The following is a 15,172-nucleotide window of genomic DNA, read 5'->3' as shown; positions in this document are numbered from 1 at the left end:
AAAAAACTAGGATTTTTTCTGAGTTGTTGTGGGTGTTTCTATTTTCGTTATGAGGGTGCTAACATGCACCTTTTTAGGTTGTGGGATAAAATGCACCTAAGTTGGATCTATCGTTGGGTTTTAAAGGCTCCCAGCTTAAGTTAAATGTTGAAGTGAGTCTTGACTTGAGGTGCATGTTAGCAAGAGGGAAAATTTGAAAAAAGAGAATCAAGTAAAAAACAATTATGGATTTGTAGGTGGATGCTTAAAATAGAAAAAAAGAGATTTTGGCTGAAAGTAACACAAGAAATTAGGATTTCAAAGGTTAAATGAAGAATGGAATACCTCTTTAAATGATAAATCCTGGTCTTTAGCTTCACCTTTGATAGATCTCCCACACTAATACCATGTAAAATAGTGAGATTTAATGTGAAGGAGGGACGGAGAGAGAAGTGACGAGAGGAGAGGAGGCAAATTCTGTGGGAGAAAATGTTTTCATTAATTTGAAAAATTGTGTATGTAATTACATATATACAATATTTCATAAATGGCTAAAATATCCTCTCATATACTATCATTTTATAGCTGGGTCTACTTTGATTCAGCAACTCATGGGCTTTCCCAAATCCCAAGAGTGCCCTAGGTGCAAGGTCGTGCCCTAAACGCTACACCGTATGAGTCTTTTCATCTCATGACTAACCACTTTAAGTTATCCTTTTAATCAAAGATGTTTAATATCAAGGCCCCCCCTCCTTTTCATCCTATGGGCCAAATAATCATCATTGGGCACACTGAGGGTGTCCATGTATTTTTTTTAATGTTACTGGCTATCCAGGAGTTCGAAGTTGATTTAATCATATTTGACCATTTGAAAATCCTTTGGTCATTTTCCAGTATAACGTACTATTAAAAAAAAATTCCAATATAAACTATCTAAGTAAATAATATATTTGGAAAAGTGTATTGTTAGAAAAATAGTTGGTGGCTAACTTTTGGGGTTAAATTAATTAAATCATTTTGGACACATCATCCAGGGAAATTAATTCATCAAATTAGGATATTATAATTTTTGACAATTTATGCTCTAAGACATAACCTGATTTTGTGGTCACACTTTAGTCGTAAATTTCTAGGAGATCCGCAAATTGATATAATTTTTTATGATAGATCAAATCCTAGACCATACGTAGTGCAATTGGTGTTTCCTCTCGTTGTCCCTATCAAGGTGTGCAGGTTCATCTGGAGGAGGACTCGCACTCCTACGATTAGGAATCACCATTTCCTACATATGACAATTGTAAGTGTGTTGTCCCATATCAGTCATGGATGTCATACTTCATTAGTCTACACATTATCTGAGGACCAGTCTCCGAATATCCATTAAATTTGATCCCTGTTGTGTTTCTCAACGGCATTATCTCCAATTAGGAGAACACTTGCAACCTTCTATTCCGGACAGAGAGATTCAACAGTTTCGGATCCTATGGACCATAGTTGTAAATTCCGTTTCGGTCGCCATTTCGTTTTGGCCACCGAAACGGAATTTCGGTGGGATTTCGGTCATTTCGGTGCATTTCGGTCGAAACTTTTCGTTCACACAAAAAATATATTAAAAAATATGAGAAAAATCCAAAAAAATAAAAAATCAATAGAAAAAGATGAAAAACTAATAAATAGTCCAAAATATGTGTCCCAAAAGGCATATTCATTACTTAAACACATAAAGTCTTGCACAAGTGCAACTGATAGTCTGATACATAGAAAAACATTAAAAAAAAAGATACATGAAAATGAAACATAGACAATAGCTAGTAGCAACAACTCTCAGTCATCATAACCCGGATGATCATACTCAATGTCTTCTTCGTCGTCGTCGTCGTCGCCGCCGCCGTCATCACCACCTGGACCACCAGTATGGACATCTTCTTCAAGAGGCATGAGAAAGTCGTCGTTGTCGTCCCCGGCCCCAACCACAACAGTAGGTCCTTCAAGATTTTCCCACCCAATGTCTTCCGGCATGAATATGACATCTTCTTCTTCTGCAACCCAATCCATCATGACATCCAGATGGTCTATGCTCAAAGGGTCACTAGTGGTAGATGATTTCCTCAACAAGTCCCTGAAAAGAAAAACATTAAGTTTAATCAATGTCAAAGGTTAAACTTAAAAGCTTAAAGTGATGAGGTGAGAGTTGAAAATATTATATTACGTTGTATACCTTTCTCGAGACTTAAGATTGTAATGGACAAACACCAAGTCATCTAATCTCTGGTGCTCCAACCTATTTCTCTTTGCAGAGTGAATGTGTTCGAAGGTGCTCCAATTCCTTTCACACCCAGTCGCACTGCAGGTCTGACTGAGAATTCTGATCGCAAATGTCTGTAATTCTTCCACGTCACCTCCGAATTGATTCCACCATGCAACTGTAAAGTAACAAATAGTAAATCATTATTTGTTGAGAAACTGAAAGTTAAAATGAATTATACTTAATTAAACAAAAAACTCAAATATACCTGGTCCCAACTTCGTTCGGTTGCGGATTGCAAGCTTCATTCCAAACATACCCTTAGCCTCTCGATAATCCTCAATCTGATTGGTGATGAGGTCTTGTGTACCTTCATCAGGTACCAGTCGAGTGATGCATGCCAACAAGCCTCTGGTTACTTCACTGTGCCTAGAGAAGGTAGGAGTGAAAAAGAGAGCAGGGTTAAGAAAATATCCTGCTGCATGGAGGGGACTGTGGAGTTGCCTATCCCATCTTTGGTCGATGATCCTCCAGATGGGATTGTAATCTGATTTTCTCTTCAACCTCTCCTTGATGTTCTCTTTGGCCTTATCCATAGCCTCATATAGGTAACCCATCGCCGGTTTGTCCTGCCGATCTACCAAGCGCAGCACTCTCACTAAAGGCTCGCTGATGTTTAGAATGTACTTGCATTGGTCCCAAAAAGATTTATCCAACACAGTACTAACTACCCCTTCACTCAGTGGGTGTTGGACAAACCTACTAGTACTATACTCATCAGACACAAACATCTGCTGAAGTGCTTTCCGATTCAACACCAGACTTTGTATGCTAATGAAATTTGTAGCAAATCTGGTTGCAGCAGGGCGGCACAACTCCTTCCCTCCTGTGAACTTTTTCCTCATCAAATTCAAGAGGCTTCCATGGTTGTAGATGAACTTTGTAATCGTTCGAGCCCTCTCAATTGTGGTTGCTATGTGAGGAAATACAGTCGGTTTGCACAGATGCTCCAAGATGAGATCTAAGCAATGAGCTGCGCACGGAGTCCAGAAGAATGTACCAAACGCGGCTTCTAGTCTTTTCCCAGCAGCTTTGTAACTTGGCTCACTGTCAGTTACAAATTGCACCACATATTCCGGATTCACCTCTCCGACAATCTTTGCAAAGATATTGTATAATTCATCGGCATTCTTCACTATGCCAGATGCATCAACGGATTTGAGGAATATGACTCCTTTAGGGCAGTACACCAAAAAGTTGATTAGGGAACGTTGTTTGGTGTCTGTCCATCCATCTGCCATAATGCTACAACCAGTGTATCTCCACGACATCTTAATTTCCTCCAAGTAGTTGTTTACCTCATCCACTGTATTCTTCAAAATGGGACCCCTTAAAGCATGATAAGTAGGTGCCTTATAACCCGAACCCACGGCATTCACAGCGTCAAACATAGGTTGCCAGAAAGGTGAATTGGCAACGTTGAAAGGGAGATTGGCATCGTAGCAAAGCATGCCAACCGCCATGTCTGCTCTATCCATTGTTTCTTTAGTAGCCAAAGCACTTTTAATGCTTGGCTGGGCTCCAGGGGTTGTTCGTGCTGCAAAGAAATTCCTGATCCCTCCTGTGATTCCCTTCTTCTTCCTTTTTGTACCACTCGGTTCTACAAGAACTTCCTTACCTCTTCGTTGAGGGACTTGAGGCAATTGTGTGCCAAGGTCTTCTTCATCCTGCTCTTCTTCTTCGTCTGGTGTGCCATAAAAACCTCCAACTTCTACTCTGGATATGCTCATCCTAGCCCTTTCTTTTCTCTTTGCATCTAAAAGGTGCTTCATTCGATATTTTACATCTTCAGTCACTTTTTTGCATGATGCTACTTCACCAGGAACAGCCGCTAAATGTTCTTTCAAGCGGGTTATACCTCCACCCGATATGACTTTGCCACAGAATATGCAAGTTATTTTATTTCTTTGACCCGGAACCAATGTACCGTAAGACCATGCCGGGTCATCCGATCTAGCGGGTGCCAAACCAATAGAGGATGCTCCTGCAGAAGGTCCTGAACCCGACCCACTCATTCTGAAATGAAGTAGAAGAAGGGGAAAAATGAATTAGAAGAAAGAAAATTGAAACAAATTACAAAAAAATGAAGTAGAAGGGGACAAATGAAGTAAGAAATAAAAGAAAGGAAATGGAAAGAAATAAAGAGAACCTTGGGGTTGAACTTGAGTTGAAGAGAAGAAGAAAAAATTAGCCTTCACTCACTTGAAATAAGCCTTTGGAAATAGTTCTTGACTTCTTGTAGTGGTAAGTTGAATGTATGCCTTCCCTTTGCTCCAAAATAGACTTGAATTGAGTTGAAGAAGAGGGTAGACTTGTAGGAAATTTAGTAGAATAGATAGTGTAAGTGAAAGTAGAGAAGAGAAGGAGAATCACTTATGTGAAGGTGGAGGAAAAGAAGGTAGGGAAAATGCTATTTATAGAGTTTTTTATTGATTGTGCATTTAAAAATGACTAAAATACCCTTCCCAACAGCTATAAACGGTCACATTTTGAGGTTAAAATGGTCAAAAACCAAAAAGAGCCGTTGCAGGGGCATTGTCGTAAATTCTGCAAGTCAAACTAGCCGTTATGGACGATTTCGGCCGGAATGGAGAATTTCGTCCATTCCGGACGAAATTCCGGATTTCGGAAAATTTCGTCCGGAATGGACGAAATGGAACGAAATTTCGTCCGAAACGAAATTTTGTCAATTTCATTCCGGAATTTGAACGAAACCGGTTCGTTTCGTCCATTCCGGACGAAACGAAACGGTATTTACAACTATGCTATGGACAGACCCAACAGTTCGGATCCTACCAAAGAGGTCCTATTTTCAATCTAGTAGAGGAGCAACCCATTACCGTATAATCTCAATCTTGTACGGAGATATTTATTTAGTATAAAATTCAGTAGAGTAAGAGACATCCATGAAATTAATCAATCATATGAATCAATTTATAAATGAAAAAATGGAACCATTTTCTTTTTTGAAGGGTGCAATTACTGGCATGCTATTCCCTTTTTTCAATGAAATAAAAAGTATGACCTGACCTCTTTTATGTGGCCAGTTACAAGAACCTATATTTCTGACAAAATGATGAATACTGCTTTTAATTTTCCTTTAACTGGCTAAAATAAGGTTGTTGATGACCATAACCCATCAATTTATTAGATTTATTTCACCCTGAAGTTTGTGCATATTGGTCTTTTCATGTGCATTTTGTTCTATTTGGAAAATTCCGAGCAATTGTCGTCAAACCATCCAGAAAGTGTTTTGTTTCATCAATTTCTTATTTTAAAATACCCATGAAACTAACGACTGTTTTAACTTTGAATATTATATTGTTGAAGATGTTATAATTTTCTGGCATCAGTCTTATATATCTTTACATTAGGTAGGTTTAATTTGAGATATAAGGGAATCAATGCTTGAAAAGGTTGACTTCCAACAGGAAGCTGCAAATATTGAATCCTTGTTTCAACAATCTATTATTTTAAAATACCCATGAAACTAACGACTGTTTTAACTTTGAATATTATATTGTTGAAGATGTTATAATTTTCTTGCATCAGTCTTATATACCTTTACATTAGGTAGGTATAATTCGAGATATAAGGGAATCAATGCTTGAAGAGGTTGACTTCCAAAAGGAAGCTGTAAATATTGAATCCTTCTCAAGATATCTAGAAGATATGGGGCTCACCAGGCAGGCCAAAGCTCCAGCAGTATATCGTCATTGTAGCACTCGTCGAGTGCTGACCATGGAGAGGCTTTATGGAGTTCCTCTCACTGACCTTGACTCCATTAGATCCCTTGTCCCTAGTCCAGAGACTAGCCTAATAACTGCACTTAATGTCTGGTAGGTTCCTAATCTGTATTTGCATTTCCATCTATACATTCAATAGTGCAATCTTTTCCATGTTCATTGAGTACCTTACATTGATGAAGTAAATGTATAATTTTGATGTATCTAATGATTTAGTCCACAGTAGATCCAAAATGTTACATTGATGTAAAACCCTTTTGTTTGTCTACTACATTAATTTAGTGTTGTTATGTGCAGGTTTGGAAGTTTGCTTGCATGTGAGACCTTTCATGCAGATGTACATGCAGGGAACTTGTGGTTGCTTCGTGATGGCCGTATAGGATTTCTTGATTTTGGTTCGTAAAAATTGAGCCCAACCTAATATCTACCTACTTTTGCTTTTATCGTGAGGATACGGAGTTGCTTTAAGTAGTATTGTTATTTTGGTTAATATTAAACATACTAATTTTGGTTATAGTTTTTTTTTATTTTTTATGTTATCTGCTTTGTTACTCAGGTCACATCATGGGTATTATAAATAATATCAAGGACCACTTTCGCATAAAACAATGAATTTTCTATTATGGGTGCTTCTTCTTGCTCCCATTTGGAGGAGTCCGTGTAGCGTAGGCTAACTGGAGCATGCTCAATATCTGTTTTCACATTCTGGCATCCATGCATAAATCTTACTTTTTGGAAGCCTATTTCTGTTCAGCTATGGGATAAGCTTGCATCTGGCTACATATTAGCCACGTAGTTTGCACATGTTGAAGTTAAAGAGAGAAAAGCATCTACAATGCAAGTGCTTACACCACACAATACTGTATTTGTTGTTTCCTGTGGCTTGAGATTAAAATGGATGCTTAATCTACAGGTTCACGGATTAAGAATTTTCATAAAGATTAAGCATGGGAAAGATAATAAAACCATGGTGCAAACCTATAGGTTTACACAAGGAAGCAAGATTCGTCCCTAAGAGTGGGGAACCGTGATTCCCTGGTTCACGAATCCGAAACAGGAATCTTCTCAAATTCCCCAAAACTGGGATCCCGGTTCGGATTCGCCGGAAACCTGTCTCCTACTTTTGGGAATCACGGTTTATGATTCCCCGGAATTGTGATTCCCACTTTTGGGAGCCGTGGTTTAATGTTATGCGGAATACGATTGTCCGGCAATTCCCCGGCGATTCCTTGGTGATTCCCAACTCCCGAACGATTCTCAGAGACTCTCTCTGGCGATTCCCTAGAGATTCCTTGGCTATTCCCACGTCCCCAACAATTCCCGAAGATTCTCCGGCGACTCTCCGACGACTTCACGATTCCCGCTTCTGACAATTCCGGGAGCCTTCGATTCCCGTTTCGATTCCCGCTTTGGCAACCTTGGGTTCACAAATCATTTTCTGTGAACTTTGGAGAATAAGAATGGATTCTAATTCAGATTAATAGCAAAATACATTCCCAACATAATAAGCAAGAGCGGCTAGAATCTTCACGTAGATCCAAAGCTTTTAGAATAATTCATCGATAGGAAAGAAGTTTATTATGGGTGGAGTTGGAGGTAATTAGTTATAAATGGCCCTATCCATAGTGTATTGGCGGAGATTTCAATGAGATTAGGTTTGTTGATGAAAGATTGGGCTGCAATCACTATAGTAGAAATATGGAGGCATTTGCCGATTTTATAGGTGCCAATGAGCTCATTGATATTCCACTACTGGGTGCGCAGTATACATGGTCAAGAAACTAGAGTCACAGTAGGCTTGACAGATTCCTAATTTGCCCTAGATGGTTGGAGGGGTATTTGAATGTCTGTCAATTGGACCTTCTCCACTTGGTTTCTGACCATTGTCCTATACTTTGGATCCCAGACTCGAATCTTGGGGTCCTATTCCCTTTAGATTCAACATAGCTTGGTTGGAACACCCGAAAATGGATGAAAAGATGGGGAAGTGGTGGACGGAACACAAAGCTACTGGGCCCGCTGATATGATCATTGGATCCAAGCTTCGCTATGTGAAGAAAAAACTCAGAAATTGGAAGATGTGCATGGAAAAGGATTCATCTTTGAGAAAGGAGTGGAAGATGTACATGGAAAAGGATTCATCTTTGAGAAAGGAGTGGCTGCTAGATCGAATTAAATCTTTAATTGAGGAGGAAGCAGGTGTTGCTACCGTAGAAGAATCAGAAGAAGCGGGATGTTTGAAGGAAGAGCATAACCGGTTTGTATTGCAAGAAGAGATCTCTTGGAGTCAAAAGCCGAGAGTAAAATGGTTAAAAGAAGGGGATAAAAATACGGCGTATTTTCATGCCATGGCTAGCTCCCGAAGAAGGGGAAATCGTATCGAAGCCTAAAAAAATTAATGAAGAGATCATTGATGATAAAGAGAAGATCATCAACGAAATAATTGAGATTACTATCAAGGTTTGTATACTTCTGAAAAGATTAATAGGCCGGGTCCCAGAGGGAGTATTTTTTTTATTGCTTGTCTGATCTTGATAGGCAATTTCTAGAAAGACCATTTTCAAAGGAGGAAATAGAAAGAGGACTGTTCTCATTAGGTAGGGATAAGGCACCGGCCCAGATGTTTTCTGTATTGCTCTATTTCAGGAATGCTGGGGTTATGTAAAAGAGGACCTACTGAGGTTCTTTGAAGAATTTCACCAGGGAATGGACTTAGATAAAGGAACAGGGGCTACCTTCATTACATTGATTCCAAAAGTTGAAGGATGATTAAAAGCGTCTAATTTCAGACCCATCAGCTTAGTGGGTTGCTTATATAAGGTGCTGGCCAAGGTTTTAGCGGAAAGAATCAAGGTGTTACCAAAGATTATTTCTTCTAGCCATTGCGCTTTCGTGAGTGACAGGCAGATTCTCGATTGTTCCCTTATAGCCAATGAGACGATTGACTATTATTCCAAGATGGGTAAGGAAGAGGTTGTGTGCAAGCTTGACATAGAAAAAGCATGTGATAGGGTAGAATGGGAGTATTTAGACTATTAACTCGATTTTATGCGGTTTGGGCTCAAATGGAGGTCGTGGATAAGATCCTGTGTTTCCTCAGGATGATTCTCAGTGATCATAAATGGTTCTAGAAATGACACATCGGAGGACATAAATAACAATCAACATGAAGTGAGACAAATCAATGAACATATTAACAATAGCAATGATAGACTCAAACCTCTTAGCAGTCTTTACTAGGGGAATACATGACAGTATTGGGAGTTTGACTTTTAATGAATTGACTTACCGTGCACTAAGTCACATAAACTGTTCCCACATGATCCCCATCCAGTACAGTTTCATCATGTTTGCCTTTACAAGTTCACTCATTCGTCCCCTCATGTGGAGCACCTTGATCATGAAGCCTCCTTCAAGGTCTGTTATATTCTCAAAGTTAGTTTGGAGATCAAATGTCCTACGTAGACAATTGGACACCCATGACTCGGTTCATCGGATTTGGAATCGCTTTGTTACATTTGAAATATTTAGAAGTAATATTTTGCGATTGGGATCTTAAAATTCCATTACTCGTGCTCGTCTCATTTACCAGCGGTCTGTGGTATATTGAAAGTGCTCTTAGAGAGGAGAGTAGTGTTCAAATGAGTAGCCATAGGATTTCTAATGGATGAATAAGCAGGGCCTCTATCAATGTCCTTTTGCCTCTACTTGCCTTGTATAGGTGAATTGGTCAGGCATGTATATCTAATGGTTGTAGGATACTCTGGATCCTTAAGCCCAATATATTTGCCAATGCGATTTAGGGTGACTTTAATCTTAGCTAATGTGTCTGAGTGCTTATCCAATGTAGCCTGAGTGCTTCGTTGCCATGCTCTTCGGGGCTGGATTCGTCCTTGCCCCTGATGTGGAGCATTGGCCTTATTTGCCATAGTTGAAAATGGATAATTCGACTTGCAAGAGAACCCTACAAACTCTGGAAAGATATTATGATGCGAAAACAAGAATAGAATGATGCAACGCAAGGTAATACTCAACTCAACTCAACAAAGCCTTTGTCCCAAACTAGTTGGGGTCGGCTAAATGAATCCTTTAGAAAAATTTCATGAAGAATGTGAAAGGAATCTATCCGGCTCTGATCTTGGCTCTAGTTGGGTTCTTCTACGTGGATCATTTTCTTTTATTCTATCCTATCCAAGGTCATGTTCTCTGTTATGTTCCTAGCTATCAAGTCTTTCCTCATTGTTTCTACCCAAGTTGTTTTCGGTCTGCCTATACCTCTTTTTACTCCATCAATTTGGCACAAGTCGCCTCTTCTCACCAGAGCATCCAAAGGCCTACGTTGGATATGTCCAAATCATCTTAAGTGGTGCTTTCTCATTTTCTCCTCAATTGGTGCCACCCCCACCTTTTTATGAATGTCTTCATTTTTAATTCTGTCTAACCTTGTCTGGCCGCACATCCATCTAAGCATTCGCATCTCTGCTACACTCATCTTATGCACATGCTGCTTCTTGGTGGCCCAACATTTTGAGCCGTACCGCATGGCTGGCCTCATAGTTGTCTTATAAAACTTTCCCTTCAACTTGGTAGGGATTTTATGGGCACACAGAACTCCTGAGGCAAGCTTCCACTTGGTTAGGCAAGCTTCCACTTCAACTAACCTGCTCTTATTCTATGGTTAACATCCTCTTCAATCTCCCTTTCCTTATGTAGAATTGAACCAAGATAGCGAAAGATATCCCTCTTAGGTACCTCCTGTCCAGTCATTACTACATCCTCATCCCGCCTCCTTACATTACTAAAGTTGCATTCCATATATTCTGTCTTAAAAAATTTGGGATAGACTAAGCTTAGGACATCACTAATGAACACGACTATTTAAAGATGCCCCAAAAGACAAGATCAACTAATCTAGACTCGAAGAGAAATTTGATTGATATTCTATGTGCGCTAGATGAGCTACCTAAAACCTACAACTAAGGAGGACTCTATTGGGACTTTAACCTAACATTTGGAGCTCTAAACGTGATGGAACCCTACAAGTGATCTGATACCAATTTGGTGCAAACCTATATGCTCACGGTTCATTTTCTATGAAATTTGGAGCTTAAGATGGGTTATAATTCAAATTAATAGAAACATACATTCCCAAATCAAAATAAACAACACATAAAACCAAAGAGCGTCGAGAATTTTCATAAAAATCCAAATCTTTTAAAATGATTCATCAATAGAAAATTAACTCGTACAAGTAAAATTCCAACTATAGGTTTTAATCAAAGTTAAAAAAAAAAAATTAGATTTGTATATAAGTCTATCAATCAAATCAGATCTATTAACTAATGTCTAACTATGGCTCAAAATGTGTTTATCCTGTGGTTGGTAGGCTCAAGGTAAATAAAATGGGGATGGTTATTGTTAAAGCTGAGGGGAAATTTGAAGGAGAATACCGGTGGCCTTTTTTTGTTTTTTTGAAATGTCGCAGAATATATTAATAATAGCCAACTGAGATGGTCAGGAGAGAGACATCAAATGATGCCAGATACAAGAAAAGGAGTACAAAGAGAATAGAAACAAATCAAGGGGGAAGCTCGTCAAAGAGTGCAAGGGCATCCTTAGAGACCCCCTCCCGCGCAAGCCTATCAGCGGTGTCATTTGCTGATCTCCTCACATGCCAGAAGACAATCGAGGATGATCCGATGGGGTCTGAAATTTCATCAAAACATTTATCAAATTTCCAAGGATGCGAAGCTGATCCCTCCAACCAACGAATAACATTGAGCGAGTCCCCTTCAACAACCAATTTGTCAAACATCTCCTAGCTCACCAACATAACGCCTTGATAAGCAGCCCTAACTTCCGCTTTCATAGCATCCGCCACGCCAATAGGCCCGGCAAAGGCCTAGACAACCGCTCATCACGAAGACCGCGCCCCCCGCCCCCCCGAACCCCCAACCCCAAATCCCAGATGGACCAGGTTACCAAGACTTAAACCATCAAAATTTAGCTTCCAAAAAATGGGAGGGGAGTTCCACTTCGGCAATACTTTTTTGTCTTCTGTCTCCACTATTGCAAATTTCCCTCCACCCATACCAAAGGTCGTATGATGATATGAATCTGAATGGAGGGAGGGTTTTTACCCAAGATATAGTTAAAGCCACTACTTTAATATACAAGTACTGACTTTTAGCGGTTCCATAAAAAATTCTTGCATTCCTTTCTTTCCACAAAGCCCACAGTGTTGCTAAGAAAGACATATTCCACAAAATTTTACCCTTTTTCCTCCATGGGACTGATAGCCAACCAAGAAAGAGATCCACTAGAGTATTAGGGAATACCCATACCATGCCAAATTTGTTGAGAAGGTTGCTACATATTGCTCGGGCCATTTTGCAATAAATAAAAATATGGTCGATAGTCTCACCCACCTCAATGCACAAACAACAATGATCAACAATAAACATCTTGCACAAGAAATCTACTGTCTGGATCCTACCCTAAAGAACCACCCAGACAAAAGTACCTCCCTTGGAGGGGCATGTGTTTCCCAAACTCTAGCTACCATGGAAGATACAGGACATGCTACAAGGAAAAGATTTAACTAAGAATTCACCGGGAGAGTCCCGGATCCATACCAACTTCATCCTTCTCACATTTTACTGAAAATTAGTAGTTTCTCAGTCTTACTCTTCCTCTTCCTCTTCTTTCTCTTTTGTTTTCATTTTCTCCATTTTTTCCTACTTTGCTTCTTCTAAGGATTCTTACCAATCTTTCTGTTTTTCTTCATCTTTTCATTTCCCCCATTTTCTTTTCTAGATGTTCTCAGTTTTTATTATTGTTGTGCAGGGCAGATAGTAGTCTAATAGTGAACGGACAAATGTGCATGATGCAAATGCTGGCTGAGCTGAAGCGGTTAGCTTGTTGGGAGCGTGCATGGGGCAGCGCGCCTTTGTCTTTTTAGTTATTTTTTTCGAAAATAGGGTGATTGATGTCTCCACAAAGATAAACAATGATTGAGATTATTAAGGAAATAAAAAGAAGAAAATAGTAATAAAAAGAGAAAATACAAAATAAGAGGAAGAAGAATAAAAATAGAAAAATAGAAAAAATGAATAAATGTGAGTTTCGATGAACAAAACTTTTAGCTGTAAAAAAATTTAGAGCAATAAAAAAAATTAACGCGGTAAAAAAATTGAAAGACGAAAAATTTTTAGCATGAAAATTTTTTTTAGAGAGAGAACAAATTTTAGGGTGGCAAAAAAAATTATCATGTTAGAACAAATTTTAGCGCAGTAAAATATTCAAAAAAGTTGACAATTTTTAGACAATATTTTGTAGAGATTTTTCCTACAATTTTTCTTTCTTTTTGAAGACGTAATACGAGACATCTTAACTCTCTCTGTTAAGTCTCCAGTCACTATACTTCAAAAAAGATGAGGAAGACAAAGTGGAAGAAGAGGAAAAAAAAGGAGAAGAAGAAAGACTAAAAGAAAATGAAGAAGAAGAGGAAAGAGGAAAGAGGAAAGAGGAAAGAAGAGGAATGAGAGAGAGGTGGGAGGCCTAGGAAATCTATAGGTGGGAGGCCTATTCTATCCATCTTGTTTTTGTGCGATGTATCTTCCATAAATGTCAACTCTTTTCCTTCCATCTTATTTCTGTCTCGAGAATTCAATTTTCTATACCATACAATCTTGGACAGTTAAAACTGTGAAACCAACCCAAGTGGATTGTTTCTAGACATTACTCTAACAGTAGGATCTTGCTCAAACTTTATGGTTTTGCTCTAGGTTATAGACACCCAATAGTAGTCAAAATCCAACCTGATCCCACAGTAAGATTGTATGTTATGACCGGATCCAGTCCTAGGGTTTGATGTTTTTTGCTGGATTGATAAATACACCCAGATTTAAGTTCTATTAATCACATCAACTTCAAATTTTGAAATTAGCGTCCTACTGTGTTTTCTTAACTAGGTAAATGCATTGCAGCAAAGAGAATACAAAAAACAGAAGGACGAGTTGTCCTTAGATAACCAAGAGAACACTTTAATCACAAACCAGAATAAAGCTACGCTGTGAGGAAAACGTCACTAATGATTAAACTGCTCCAATCAGCTCCTTGCTTAGCCAAATGCCTGCTTCTGAGTTAGCTGACTTTTATGGTGTTGTACCTGGGGTTTGTTGCACAGGTCCGAAATTTCCACTAAGATGGACACCAACTTCCACGGACCCACTGATGCCCTTCTTGCCCATGAAATAACCACAGGGCAACATCTAGGGACGGCTTTTAATTTTAATTTCTTCTGTCATATAATAGTTTTCCAGTTGTTCAGGGCAGCACTGTTAAGAATTACCCCGACAACCTTCTTATCTTTGGTCCGATGGTTGTATCATTTCCGATTGCCTGAGCCAGTTGCTAAATTTAGCACTCTTCCACTAATCTGAACATTCCTACATTTCATTTGATTTTCTTAATGAATCTCATCTAGTCCACTCTAGATAACTATCTAACTTCCCAACTTCCATGCTTCCATAGAAATCTTAAAATCATCCTTTCTTTCAAATAAAAATAAGCGAAGTAAAGAGAAACATGTTCCAAAGAACTCTCCCTCTAGTAGGCTAGAGAGCAAAAAAGTCCCAAGACTCGAATAGATCAGCAATGTGCTTAGGAATAACCAAACTCACTCTGATCAGATTAAAGATGAAATGCCAAATCTCTCCACAATGCAAGAACAGGTGATCCACTGCCTCACTATCAGCTAGCCACAAAGAGCACTTATGATGATCTCCCACAGTTTCGAACATGATCGACAATCAAGATTTTATCTAAGCATGCAGTCCAAGAAAACGAAGAAATCCTATGACTAGCAGTGTACTGTCCACGCCTCGCCTCAGAGGGAAAAGTCAGTGACGCCAACTGATTATAAACAGACCGAACAGAGAAACAAATCTTACAAATCAACCTCCACAATTGATGCTCTTTACGCTGCCTTTTGATTAAAACATGATCCAGTCTAGCCATAAAAGAAGCAAACATATCAAGCTCTCTATCAAAGTACTTGCGGAAATAAACTTTCCAGTCCACCTTTTTTATGACAAGAGGCACTTATATTGATCCCTCTCTCAAAGGCAACTTTGAAAAG

General features: G+C 39.0%; 2 protein-coding genes across 2 annotated transcripts in view; one reads left to right on the top strand and one right to left on the bottom strand.

Moving 5' to 3' along the window:
• Positions 1-15,172, top strand: part of LOC143880319 (Protein kinase superfamily protein) — a 43,463-nt gene that overhangs the window by 21,991 nt on the left and 6,300 nt on the right. Inside the window, exons 7-8 of the mRNA XM_077383201.1 lie at positions 5,858-6,123; positions 6,328-6,425. Of these exons, the coding sequence (XP_077239316.1) occupies positions 5,858-6,123; positions 6,328-6,425 (364 nt within the window). The remainder of the gene's footprint in view (positions 1-5,857; positions 6,124-6,327; positions 6,426-15,172) is intronic.
• Positions 2,185-3,129, bottom strand: LOC143878091 (uncharacterized). The gene is made up of 2 exons (XM_077380419.1): positions 2,493-3,129; positions 2,185-2,402 (listed from the first exon to the last, which is right to left on the bottom strand). Exons 1-2 carry the CDS (start codon positions 3,127-3,129, stop codon positions 2,185-2,187), a joined length of 855 nt encoding a protein of 284 aa, XP_077236534.1.

Source organism: Tasmannia lanceolata, unplaced genomic scaffold, assembly GCF_043159265.1.
Source record: "Tasmannia lanceolata isolate RefF3 unplaced genomic scaffold, GAP_Taslan_0.1 ptg000006l, whole genome shotgun sequence".
Lineage (NCBI taxonomy): Eukaryota > Viridiplantae > Streptophyta > Magnoliopsida > Canellales > Winteraceae > Tasmannia > Tasmannia lanceolata.
Note: the sequence above shows the minus strand (reverse complement) of the source record. Positions and strands in the feature narration are given on the sequence as shown.